This window comes from Oratosquilla oratoria, chromosome 1 (assembly GCF_046742065.1).
Source record: "Oratosquilla oratoria isolate Oo_2021 chromosome 1, ASM4674206v1, whole genome shotgun sequence".
NCBI lineage: Eukaryota > Metazoa > Arthropoda > Malacostraca > Stomatopoda > Squillidae > Oratosquilla > Oratosquilla oratoria.
In genome coordinates, this window is record NC_134777.1 from 134,068,206 (window position 1) to 134,082,059 (window position 13,854).

The 13,854-nt window shown below is 45.6% G+C and overlaps 1 protein-coding gene across 8 annotated transcripts in view; it reads right to left on the reverse strand.

The window, feature by feature from the left end:
- Nucleotides 1-13,854, reverse strand: part of Chi (LIM domain-binding protein 2 Chi) — a 499,269-nt gene that overhangs the window by 327,264 nt on the left and 158,151 nt on the right. Inside the window, exon 1 of one of the 8 annotated variants that reach the window (XM_076188486.1) lies at nt 3,002-4,255. The exons of 1 other annotated variant lie outside the window; for it this stretch is intronic. In XM_076188486.1, the coding sequence (XP_076044601.1) occupies nt 3,002-3,429 (428 nt within the window). In that variant the 5' untranslated portion in view covers nt 3,430-4,255. Of the gene's footprint in view, nt 1-3,001; nt 4,266-13,854 lie in introns of those variants that run through there. 6 more of the 8 variants (XM_076188430.1, XM_076188421.1, XM_076188478.1 and 3 more) reach the window with 6 other exon arrangements.

The following is a 13,854-nucleotide window of genomic DNA, read 5'->3' on the forward strand; positions in this document are numbered from 1 at the left end:
CTCCACTACGAGTGAATTTCAGGATTTCAGGGGTTGGGGTTGCGTCATAGACTTTCTGATTCGAACCGCTCATGACTACGGCTTCACTCTTATCCCACCAACATGAAGATGTACATGATGTGCAATCTAAAGACATCACATTTTTGAAACGTTACAAATTAAATCAACAACAATGATACAGGTTTCACATAAACATGTCATGGGGATGGGGTGGCATTCTGACACAAGAGGAAAATGGTGAAAAAAAATGGAGAAGCAAGAGACCATAGGACCTACATTAGGCAGTTCTATGTCCCTTACAACCCGTCATCCTTTTCCACAGGCATGTCTTTCAATAAGCAATAGGGTGAGGGAGGGCGTGAGAGCCATGGCATTTTATGTTGTGTTTTTCTCATTTATTCATTCGCTAGTATTGTTGTTGTTCTCTGATGTATGGTGGACAAGTCCCACTGCGTTCAGGAGTTTATTTCCTCGGTGGACTGAACCTTATCTTGATAAACTCGTACCCGTGAGTCTCGTCTCGGTATCTAAGCGATTTCGTCACACTCTAAACTCCTCGCTTCACTGAGTCAATCAACAGCGAAGTATTTCATTTTTGCAAGAGGTGTAGAACGTGCAACTGGCTCCTCTATCCGCATGATGAAAACGACCCCATAACTCAGTTGTCCCTCATTCATGAAGTGTGCGCCAAACTATATTATCTATTCCCGTGGTGAGGCATCCAACCCGTCTGCCCGATAGATGAGGAGACTGCAAGAGACCATAAGTCCTACACTAGGCAGTTCCGTGTCCCTCACCACCTGTCATCCCTATCCATAAAGTTATCTCTTAAAACAATCCATTGTTTCAGCACTTACATGGTTACTAAGTCTATTTCCATTCGTTGACCGCTCTGTTGGTACACCAGTTCTTACCTGTCGTCAGTCTCAAAAACCCGTCAACACCCTATCTCCATCTGAGGGTGCACCCCCAAGGGGCTGACATTCGGTCTCTGGACTGGGCCCATGGGCTCTCTATCAACTTCGACCTCGTCCTCCTTTTCACCTGTCTTTACATCGAGCGACCGCTCCTCCTCCTCCAGGTTGGTGATATAGAAACGTCCTACGCCAATACAAATGTCCAACGTTTTCCCAAAGATCTCTTGAAGGGCCCAAGAGCTATTTCCAACCGCTATATTTACCTAATTGTAGAATACAGGAAAGGAGCAACGCTCGCTGAGTTCCGTCTCCTACTCTCCAAATTAATATACCTTGCCTCAAATTCATGTACTTTGCCAACTTAATTTATATTTTTGATTTCCAATCTTATTCAGATTTGATTTTATGTACTGTTCCAAGAATTTATGCACCTATATGGATGATGTGTGTGGGGGAGGCGGATGTCATATCAGTTTAATTCGAGATGACACATAACCCTTTCCACACCAGTGTCATTTTTCCTCCCTTTCATTTTGGGTGCCATCAGGCAATTTAATTCATCTCTGTAGCACCGAAGGTCAAAACACCACTTAAATGATCAATTTCGGTTTAAGTTAATATATCTTTTGGAGAAAATTTAGCACCAATGTATAATGAATTGACACAAATGGCCGGAACCGTGGTGGGTATTAGGTGTTACAGACAAATGCATCATTACTGCATTATGACTATAGCATACTGACAGCAAAACCAGAGATTCCGAGAGTGCATAAATTAATATGGACTTTCATATTTCACAGAGCCATCCTGATGTTCTTCAATTGTATATTCTCTCCAAAATTAATTTACTAGCCCTACATGACATGCATCGATCCCATTATCTTGTTTCATTCTCTGATAAGGCATTACGGGGATCATGCAATTCTGCCATGTCCCGCTTCAATACCCTACCTATACAATCATTTTTTTTTTTTTTTTTACATTTATATTTTTTCCTTTGCAAGTGATAACTATTAGATTTCTATAGAATAGGTAGGATTCCTATTTTCCCAAGCCTTACTCCTACATAGGAACAATTCTCATTTGAATAGTGATGCAGCTACGGTGCAGGTTATGCAGTGATACAGGTTACGGTGGATTCTGCAGAAAGTGCTCTTCATAATTAATCAGGATAGAAAATGTATATATTTTCTTTGGACTTCTACACTGTCACTACCAATACAATGATGGTCACAACATTTACCCTAATTCATACCAAACTGTAGGGCACTACATGAATGACATGTCCGTTAATATATCCAATGAACGATTCTAGACGACGCAACTCATCAGTGTATGAGAATGCCAAATATGTGCACACATTCCCCGGTGTGTTGGCAGCATGTGTTTATTACAAATCTGTTTATCCCTAACCAAAACCCACGAATTCGTGCACTACATGTATATCCAGTAATCCATCTCCTGAAAATGAGTTGAGGAAGCTGATTACGAGGATGCCAAAAGTGTGCACACACTCCAGTATGTCAACACTGGTACCTCGAATAAAATCCATCCATTGTACACGTAACAATGCTACCAACTGATGGGATCCGTCCACCCTCGTTTAAACATTTATCCTTTTCTTGCAAGGTGCAACACTAACTCATGCAAAGAATATATATACATTTGCCCGCATGTGATGAACCGAAAAAATGCCCATATTTTGTCCCGAAGTAAAACAAGACAAGAAATGCGTGACGTCATAGACCCGCGAGTAAACTTTTGTCTGCGTGCACACTGCTACACACAGACTAGGCATGTTGGCATAAATATACTTTGTATGTGTGTGTGATGTTTCTCGTTTGAGGAAAACGAAACTGACTACGTATTTATGTGCACATGTGTATCGGGCAAGCATGTTGCACTGTGTCGTGGATACCAAGGATACGTCAGACAATGTGTAAACAACAAACTCTAATCCACTTTCCCCGCTCTCCCGCTCCCTTCCTCTGCACTTCCATCTAGCAACACCTGCACACCTAGTCAAATATTGACAATATCTGACCAGTCTTACAGGTAAAAAAAAAATGAATCTTCCCATTTACCTGAAAAAGGCGGGGTTCATCGGTCCCGGCGGGCCCCCCGGACCGTGCATCGGCATACCTGGTCCACCCGGACCGCCAGGGCCCCCAGGGCCCCCAGGCATCATCCCAGGTCCTGGGCCCGGGTGTCCTCCAGGTCCCCCCGGACCTCCTGGTCCAGGCACACCAGGGCCTGGGAAGAAGCTGCCCGGTCCTGGGTGAGAATTGGGCCCTCCAGGTCCCCCCGGCCCAGGGGGGCAGTGCCCTGGGGGCATGGTGGACCCCGGGCCCCCTGGCGTTGGTTCGCCGGGTGCCCCATGGGACGGAGGTGCCCCTGGAGCTGGAGGCGCCACGGGCATCATGTGCGGGGGCGGGGGCAGGCCGTCATGGTCCGCTACTGCCCCCAGCCCCGTGGCGACGGACTGCTTACGGCGCCCCGTCTTGATGGGCATATAGCAACGTGTGCCCAATGGCCTCCTTCAACACTCGGCCTTCACTGCACTACACTAGGCCATGGGCACGTTCTCTACCATCACAGCCTTCACACAAACGGCCTGCCTTCCACACTCAACTCACAACCTACTGCAAGAGGTATCTATGCTTGTTGAACAAATGCTGCTAATACCCGCTTCACACTCGACCACTAGAGTTCGGGCGTGCCACTGCAGATAGTCCTGCCGAGTCCACATGAAGCAAACGGCGCCACACGCCACCGCCGCCACAACACTGGAGCACAGCAGCGGCTTGCCTGGTGCTCTTCGCAGGGCGTGTGTGTGTGTGTGTATGTGTGTGTGTGTGTGTGTGTTTCGGGGTAGACAGCAGCGCTACAAGCCGCCGATGCCGAATGTACACATATTACTCTGTGTGTGTGTGTGTGTATGTACACGCGAGTATATATGCGATATGTCCCTGTTTATGTATGCACATATGCGCGTCCCTCCTACATGCCGCGCCTTTCCTCTATGTACGCGGTCGCTGCACCTCTTCTACGAGCTCTTTCCACTCTATCCACACTCTCCCTTCTCTTCCTTCCGAGTCTCTCACTCTGGCTGAGTTGCTCTTGGCCTCACCACTCTCGCAAAGCCTGCCTCTCGTCCGCCTCTCTCTCCTTGCCCTTCCCCCGCTCTCTCCTCCGGCCCTGCGCGCCTGCTAGCCTCTCCCGGGGTCCCTTGTAATCCCCAGCACCTCGCCATCAATCAATGCCCGCTCACCGCACGCCGCTCCACGCACACACGCACGCACGCACTCGCACCATACACGCACTCAAGACGTGCACGCACGCACTTTGGGACGCATGTGATCTTACAAACATGCGCATGCGCAAACATGTTGCAGCAACTACTGGGGCCGCCTTAATCCGAACACACATCAGCACAAACGAACGCACGCGCTCACACAAGCACGCGTGAACGCACACAAACATGACAAGAAAAAATATTTGAGACTACATGTTAATCGGAATTCTGCACGTGCACACATCAACACCTGAACATGGAACCCATCATCGAGTACTAGCTGTGGTGGATGTGGATATGATTACGAACATACAGTGACGACTGGTGGTGATGGATGTGTAGACGGTGAATCAAATTGAGGTGGTGGCGCATAGGAATGCGGGGCTGGTAGTACCTATGGTGTTCGGTTACTTGCTAGTGAAAGTGTTACTCATAAATGTGTATTCGGTAGTTTAGTTTGGAGTTGCATGTCATATGTCAGTGCCTCTGATGAAATATGCAACGATTGTATTTCGTCGTTGATAACTAGCGCTTCTATTCTTAAGAAATATCGCACCGAAGATACTCAAATTGTTAGAGAATATTAATATGTGGTGGTATTATTTTTGATAACGAGTTTTTAGGGTTATATTGTAGGTAATTTTGTTGATACAGGTGAGGACTGTCGTGGAAAAGGAGTGGTAGTAATGGACGAGGGTGTCGTTTAGGACTTGTAGTGATGTTTATGATAAATCTGGCGCCAGGAATCTAGTGATGGAGTAGTGGAAAGTGTGGGACCGTGTGAAGGTGTGGTTGGGTTAAAATAAGCAAGGTGGTCCGTGGTCGTACAGGTGAGATGGGCATAGTAGAGGAAAAGTAGTGTTGTTGGGCAGGTTTGGGTGGTTATTGACAAGAGTGCTTGTAAGGCTGAAAGGACATTCGTAGAAGGCAGTAATCTTAATTCTATTACAATCATGCAGTGTAATTTGGTAGCCTTGTTATTCTTGCGTGTTCAAGTGGCAGCAGTGTGATGTCAGAAATATAAGTGCAACAATGGTACTCATGGTAACGGTAGTTAGGCGAGTATTGTAGGTTGTGGCGGCGGCGGCGTGCGTCGGGATCTTGGATGGTCGAAGTGTTGAATTTAGCTAGAGAATGTTTGGTAAAGGTGGTGGTCGTGTTTTTTTTTTTTTTTTTTTTTTTAAGTTTGGGTGGTGATGAAGTAATTCGACTGTTGGTGGTGAGAATTTCGTGTGTGTGGTGTTCGTGGTCTAGATTAAATGGTGATGATGGCGGTCACGGGTTCCGTTCGTGTGGAGGGGGCATGTGCATGGCAACTACTGTCGTGGTGATAGCGATCGCGGTGGTGTACAGATCCGGTAGTAGTGCAGGTTTAGGTGGTGGTGACTGACAGTTGCGGTGGTAACGGGAAATTTGTATACAGTGGTGTAACTAGTGCAGCGGTGGTGGCGGGGTGGGTAAGCATGTTGCGGCCGTAGCAAAGCTGAGAATGTGAAAAATAAAGGATAACGACATTGGTTGTGGAAAAGAATGGTGCGGGGGAATGTACTCGTAGTAAGGTTAATTTTTCTGCTTGTCGGAATATAGAAACAATTACGAATTGTTGAAAATATATCAATAACGGACATTCCTTACTGCAGCTGAACAGAACGCTGGGTCGATTCGATGTTGTATAAATGGTTCTGTGGGAAGGAAGCGGTGGGAATTCACAGTTGTGACTTCGAGGTGACTTGTGTAGTCTGCGATGTAGTGACATACCTGGGACAATTTCTCTCCTGAATGGGGGAGGGTAAAGTGTTTGGTGTAGGTTGTCGTCTTGTAGCAAGTGTTTGAAGCAATGCTCTACTGGGTCGCGGTTGTAAATGCTGGATGCTGCAGGTTTGGAGGTGGTGGCGGGTAGGAGGAGTTGCGGGGAATTTGAAATGGTATGATCAAGGTGAATAGTATGACACGGTGTGAATATTGTGGAATCACAGTGGAAGGCACAAGGGGGATGACAGGATAAGGAGGAGGTGGAGATGAAGGAGAAAGGTAAGAGGGAGGGGTTGGGAGAAGGAATGATAGAAGATGAGTAAGTGGTGGCGGAGGAGGCCGAAAATGAGATGAAGGAGGTGGGGGAGTGGAAGACATTAAGAAGTAGAGGTAATGAAGATGAGAAAGGGGAGGGGAGAGTGAGGGGGTGGGAAAGAAGGTGAAGCAGAGGAAGAGGTCGAAGATGAGATGGAAGGGAGAGACGTGAAAGAGAGGTAGACGAAGATGAAGTGAGGAGAGTAGGTGGCGGTGGAGGAGGAAGGGGCATAGGAACGAAGATGGGGAGACAAAAAGGAGGAAGAGGAAAATCAGTCGAGTAGGTGCAGAAACTATGGTGGTGAAGAAAATGGTAGGTAGGGGGCGGAGGTGGAGATGGTGAGGGTGGTAAGGAAGAGAAGGGGATAAATAGGAATACGCTGAGGTGGGTGGATTTACTGTGGAGGATGAGAAAGAGTGGAGGAGGTCGAAGAGGGGGGAGTAAAAGCAGACAGGAGTGGAGATGGACGGGGAAGAGGAAGAGAGGGGGTTGAGGGAGACAGGATTTATGGTGGGGTTGGGGAAAGAAGAGTATTTGTGATGAAGGAAGAGGGGGAGAGGCTACACAGGAGCTGGAACTAAAGGAATTGTGTAGTTGGGGGAGAAACAAGAGAACAAGGGAGAGGATTACAGGTAGAAGGAAGTGGTGCGGGAAGAGAAGGGGGGGGGACTATGAGTGGAAAGGGGTTAAGTTGGAGTAGTTAAAGTGAAGGAGGATATGGTGGAGCAGAGAGTAGTAATTACAATGGAAAAGGTACGGATGGAGGAGGAGATTACGGTGAAGATGGAGATGCAGGAAGAGGAGTGATGTACGAGTATGAATGGGGGTGGAGACTTTGTAGTAGGGGAAAGATGTTGAGGGTGAGTAGGAGGAGAGGAAGGGATGGGAGACGGAGGAGGAAATAGGTTGAGAATGAAGAGGGGAGGGGAGGCGGAGGAGAGAGGAGGAGGAGGGGAGGGCAAGGGAAGGGAGGCGGAGGAAAGAGGATGAGGAGGAGAAAGGAAGGGGGAGACTTAGGTGTAGGAGTTACAGTGGAGTTGGAGTAGTAGTCGTTACGACTAAGGAAATAGAGTAGGAAAATGAGGAGAGGAAGGGTAGTGCTGTAAGACGGGGTATAAGCTACGATGGAGTTGGAGGAGTAGTTACGGTAGAAGAGAAATAGGCGGGGGTTCTGAAGAGGAGGAGGAGGAGGAGGTTGGTGGTGGTGGTGGTGAGGGTGATGGTGTTCAAGTGCGGCCGTAGAACAGAAATCCAAGAGTCTCGGCGCGCGGCCCGGCTATCTCTGATCAGGTTGGTCGTGGTCGAAGTTGGTCTCAGCGGTGCGAGTGGTTGTGGGATGGTGACATAGTAGACTTGTTTCACACGGATCGACTTTTCGTCGTGAGCCGTCCACAAGACGCCGTGCCCTGAAATAACCATGGGTGTCTATAGATGCTTCTACACGATTATTTAATGGCACGACGTCGTGCCGTGGACGACGCACGGCGAAAAGTCGACCCGTGTGAAACGAGCCCTACTTTACCGAAGTTGGTCGCTGTTGTCCGCGACGTCCTGCGACAGGCTGAAACCGCCGCGCTTGCAAGAAACAGTTTGTGATGGAGAGAGCCGTCTTGTGTTGTTAGGCAGTGGCTGAGTAGAATGTACGTGGGAAAAAAATCAAAGACGTTTTGGCTTCTACGGGTTACAGTACGTGACAGGCCTACAACGCTACTTTCGCAGTGGCATAGGATGGCTTAGAACAGACCTGTAAGAAAGGCAGTTTGTTTCCATATCTTGACGTTGGAGCCTGCGTGCGCGCTTGCTGCAAAAACAGGATAGGCTTGATGAGCGAGCGGCAGCTGCCGTGGTGATGGTGCGGAGTTCGCGCCAGGAGACTGAAAGGCTTGTTTCACACGTATCGACTTTTTGCCGTCCGCTTTCCACGACCCGACGTCGTGCTCTCAAAAAAAACCATGGGTGTCTATGGACGCTTCCACACGTGGTTGTGACGTGAGAAAGCGTCCATAAACACCCATGGTTATTTGACAGCACGACGTCGTGTCGTGGACGGGCGCACGGTGAAAAGTCGATACGTGTGAAACAAGCCTTATCTGCAACCCAAGCCGTCAGCTTAGCTCTGCTTGGAGTTCTCTGACCACGGGAGTAACGCATTCCCCGTCCTAAAGCTTAACGTTTGACGAAATGTCTGGCGGGCGCTGCCTCAAAGCATATGTGACATCTGCTCACCTACCTTAATATAATCTCCAATTCTGTTGAACCATGCTCCACTTGGATTTGACATCCTTCGATATACGTCGCTGCAAATGCTGTACAACAATCTAATTTATTACCGTACATTTGAGCTAGTCTTGCTTCACTTGGCATAGCTTCTGTACTCGAACATACGGGTACAATTCATGAACTCAGGGTTGCTGATTTTTTTCATTCTTACGGGAACACCTATATCTTAGGACAAAATCCGTTCTTCTGATCACGCCTCTACATTTATCCATGTCAAACAATCGGCCCGGGGGCCGTCATAATGCAAGCCCACGGCGATAACCACTGAGTATTATTATGCAATACGATGGACCCCGGATGCCTCGCGACAGCTGGGTTAATCATTTGAAATCTTTCACTGTTAAGAACCGGCCACAGCCCCATGACCATGGTGGTGTCATTTGTTCCATGATTCATCTATGCCTTGACCAGCCTGCTTCCAAATCACGCTCAGCACACATCACTCCAGCAGACTGATATTCTACCTGCCCACTATAGCACTGAAAATAATCTGTACTAGGTAAACGGTGGTAACTTTATACAATCTATAGATTTCGTTTCTTTGATGTCTTTATACTCTGGAATCGTTTCTCCCCCTCCTCTTGTTATTCATTGTCTCCAGTCTTGGTAATAATCCTTGCAGACTTGGACAGGTCGTTTTATTATATATATGTATGTATGTATGTACACACACACATATTTGGAGGGAGGTTCTACTACTGCAAGATGCTTATTTTTTTATTCCGAAGTAACGCGTTATCAGTAATTTTACCTCATTTTGTGATCAAATGTCAACTACCTGCTAAGGGGACTTCGAAGAGAATCGTTTCTCTGTCGCCCGTCTTCCTCAACGTCCGTCAACATCTTGTGGTGCAGCCCTGAGAGGCAGGTAGTCAGTCATCCCACAAATCTTAATCAACTTCAACTGTCCTTCCTCCACCTTTTCACCTGAGGAGATCTGACCACCGGCGACAACTCCCCTCCCAGAGAGGTCTGCAAGAGGGCCCAAGGCTCTGTCAATGTGCCCCCCGTAGATGGAGTGGAAGTTTTGGTCAGCTTCATCTACTCTGACGGAGTTAGTGACGCGCTCTCCCCCACCCCGTGCCTCCTCCTTCCCACGACTAGAAAATTTCTTTCATTCTCTTGCATATCGGGTGCATGCCATATATCCTAGTGGGTCACGTGTTGTACTCGTAACCGAATGTTTTTACACTCCCAGGTGAGAGCTCTATGGGTAATTCTGTGATTCTCACACACACGAAACTCCTTGCTCACTATAGCTGGAATGCCGACAGTGCAGCGATGGTGAATACGTTTTTCCAGCTCTGGGCGGAACTCGAACTCAGGTCGCTGAATTAGTGTTCGAGAACGTTACCACTCCATCGCCGAGCCATAACTGACTCCAATTGCCCAGTGCTCTATTTGCAAAACTATTTTTTTTTTACGTCTTGTACATTTTTTTTTTTCTTTTTGTGGCTGGACTTTCGTGTCCCCAGCTTTGATTGTTGAGTAGCAGTCGATTTCTACAAACTTCTATGCAGCCGTCAAAATGTAATAACCTCACTTTTGCCGTCGACATTCTCCCACCATTCGTATCCTTTAAGACTTCTGACTCTGCACCCCTTAAAACACGATGCACATTAATTAAGATGAAGCTGACCAAAACGAGAACCTGTCGCGTCCCTTTCAAGGGCCCGCCACGGGGCTCTCCTTAAAACACGGCTCCGATCTTCCAAAACCCGTCGTGTGACACAAAGAGCGCCACGGCACTCGAGTTCCCTCAAGAGGAATGTTCCTCTGTAAGCCTGTTTGGAATGCCTGACATGGGGGGGGGTGAGGTCACCGTGGATATGAAGGAGAGATGGTCGTGCTGTGTCTTGCTGCACTGCTGCTTCTATCCCGGGCGGTGGGCGGGAATCAGGGATGACCCTTCACCTACGAGGATCCAAGATGAATGGGAAACTGATGGAAGGGAGTGGGCCAGGCGGGGTGCCCTGGGTCTGGCTACCTCCCTTTCTGTAGAAAGGGGGTCTTTATAAAAGTGGGAATAATCCTTTGGTACGTACATCAAATAGCCTTTGTATCCTCATTACTATAATTCCTCACTTTATGTTTATTCTTATTTTTTCCCTATCAGTCATCATAGGTATCATTATCACTATTACTATTATTACTACTATTATTATTTTAATAACTATTTCATTCTAGACCTCATTTACTTGCGCTGGCAACTGCACCTCGTATATGAAAGTTATAATATATATATATATATATATATGATTTAATACCTTTCACTGTAATGAAAGAAAAAAATAGCAATCCGCTCGTTCTTGATGCTCAAGGACACATCGAGTCTCCATTTTCGAGTGGCCGAACCAGTATGATGCAGCTGAGTGGGCAGCTGCTCCAGCTGTAGCGTGGAATATGATGTTATGCTGTATCGGTCAAGATATGTTGAAGGATGTGAGGCACCAGTAACATGGTGGTAGGTATGGCTTGGTATCATGGACAAACTGCACGGTTGGTTGGTTGTTATTACCCGCCGTTGCCACACTGCCTCCGTTGGACATTAAATTGTCGGGTGTGTATATATCCGTAGACCAACTTCGACATGGCAGCAATGCCTTTCAACAAAAATTCCTCCAAACAAGATATATAATTTGGAATGAAACACGCCGCTGGCTAAAAAGTACATTACCTATGAAAAGCGAGAAAAAATAGCAACATGGCAACGGAATAGCGAACACAGAGAATGCATGGCGGCTGTTTATGAGGTGGTGGTGGAGGGGGAGAAGGGGGTGGAGAGAAAAGAGGGGCTTGGGGGGAAAGTAGAAATGTGGACTGGGCATCACTTTGACTTTCCAAAGAAAGGGTTCGTTTTAAAAACATATGGATTTTAATATATACAACGTTTGTTGCTCACTATTTTCTATGTTTTTCAGAAAGTATTTTTGCGTGGGAAAATACAATATAATGGAATCTATTGTACAACTCCCAAACCCACACTGATCTACAAATGCCCCAAGCGCTCAGAGATCGTCGTTCAGCGCCGTCACTAAGGTCATGAAGTTTTTCTATTTCTAAAATTCCGGTTTGGGAGCATGGTTACGTTAGGTTAGGTTGAGAGAGAGAGAGAGAGAGAGAGAGAGAGAGAGAATGGGGGGGGGGGGGGAGATGGAGAGAGAAAATGGGGTTGAGAGAGAAAGAAACTGACAGCGCAGAGCGACGGCGAAGCGCCCCGAACCCTACTGGGAGCGCGCGCGAGGGTGGGGGGTAAGGGTGGGTGATTCTACAATTGATCCAATATATCATGTGTGTATACCAGGATTTTTTTTTTTCCAGAGCCATTTATCATTTTTTTTTATTTCACCAGAGCCATGTTTTTGCAGGTTCGATTTCCTTCAAACTATTGCAAGGCTAACTCATTACTCATGTGCATGAAAAATATATATATATTTTTTAAACAATTCGGCCTTTAATTTTTGGGGGGAGGGGGAGGGGTGGGGGAAGAATAAGATACATGCAAATTTACAGGTTATTATTGTAATGTATTGATACAAACATGTCAAATTAGTTAATGGATTTCAATATGATGCAGATTACTGAGTTTCCTTGTTAAGTTGTTTAAGATCCACTTGCAGAGTTTTGTAGAATAAAATTAGTAGTTTCTGACTTTCTGCTGTTCTGCATAGTACTATGCAGGTCTTCTATGGTAGCAGTACAAGGTCACTATGTAATTTTCATTACTTGATATTAATCTAGTCATAGCAACCTAATAGGTTAAACCTGTTTATATGATTATTTGATTAATCCATTAGCATGTAGTTTTCAACTTCTCATTCTCAATGCTCAGTTTACACTAGCTCTCTTAATCAGTTTTACTCACTCTAACTCTTGCACTTTGAATTTTTGATTATTTGATCCAGTTACTGTTATTTAGTCAATGATGCATTGTACATGTAGTCAGCGCGTTGACGGTCGTGTAAAGTCTAGTCCAAGATCTAAGAATATAAGGTCTAACCACTTCCGACCGAATTTCGAGGGAGTTGGCGCAGCGAGCCCGTGAACGTCACCTGGCTGTTCAAAGTAGGGTTAGCGGGTCCTATAGCTGTCAGTTGAAGTTGGTCCGTCGTTCGAAAATGACGTCGCCTTCGCTCGCACCGCTCCATTCAATTAGTTATATTCTGACAAATATTATATAAAATATATATATAAATATATATATAAATATATATATAAATATATATAAAATATATATAAAATATATATAAAATATTATATAAAATATTATAGTTCCTGTCTATATATATGAATATATAATATATATAATATATATATATATAATATATAAAATATTATAGTTCCTGTCTTCCTTGGCGTTTCACAGTTTTCTTCAGTGTATCACAAAGAGAAAATGGACGCATCCAAATGACGTCAGAAGCTGCGCAGAACTGCTCCAGCGGTTAGACCTGTTTACTTAGACCTTGGTCTAGTCAACATGTACTAGCATACGCGCGCATGCAGCTGATACGAAGCTAGGCTAGGTCAAGGCTATATGGACCTTGGGCTAGGTAAGCCATTGAACTCCAGCAGCTATACCGCGTACACATACGTACGTACATCAACAAATTAAAGTTGATTGATGCGTTGCGTTTATGATATCGACTGATAACGCAATGATTGATCATGGGTAAGTTGTGTTTGCTCTAATCAGTTGTGTTTGCTCTAATCAGGGATTGCCAAATGATGGATAATGCATGAAAAACGTTGAATCTTGCCGCGGGAACGATTTTTTTTGTGTGGGGGATCGCTCCCGCTATTGGATTTGGGAGAGCGACATTACTTTCCCGAGCGAAATCGCTCGTCGCTCCCGTGTATTTTTTTTCCGCTGGTGTATACATATATGTATATATATATATATATATATATATATATATATATATATATATATATATATATATATATATATACATACACACACACACACATGGAAGATCATGTGCCACAAACTTGATTTGCTTTTACTCGAGGCTGCTAATAGAAATAATGCATATTGTACATTCTAAGACATACAAAAAATATTTGATAAAGTACCACAAAAAAGCTACTAAGAAAACTCGAAACAACAGGTGTACAAGGAAAATGATTGAAATGGATGGAAGATTTCTTGAACGGAATAAAAATGAGGGTGGTACTTGGAGACAAAAAATCGACCTGGGAAGAAATAATTGGTGGAGTCCCACAAGATTCTGTATTGGCTCCGATAATGTTTGCCATATATATCAGCTTCTAAAGCCTGCCTGTTCTCTCGGTTG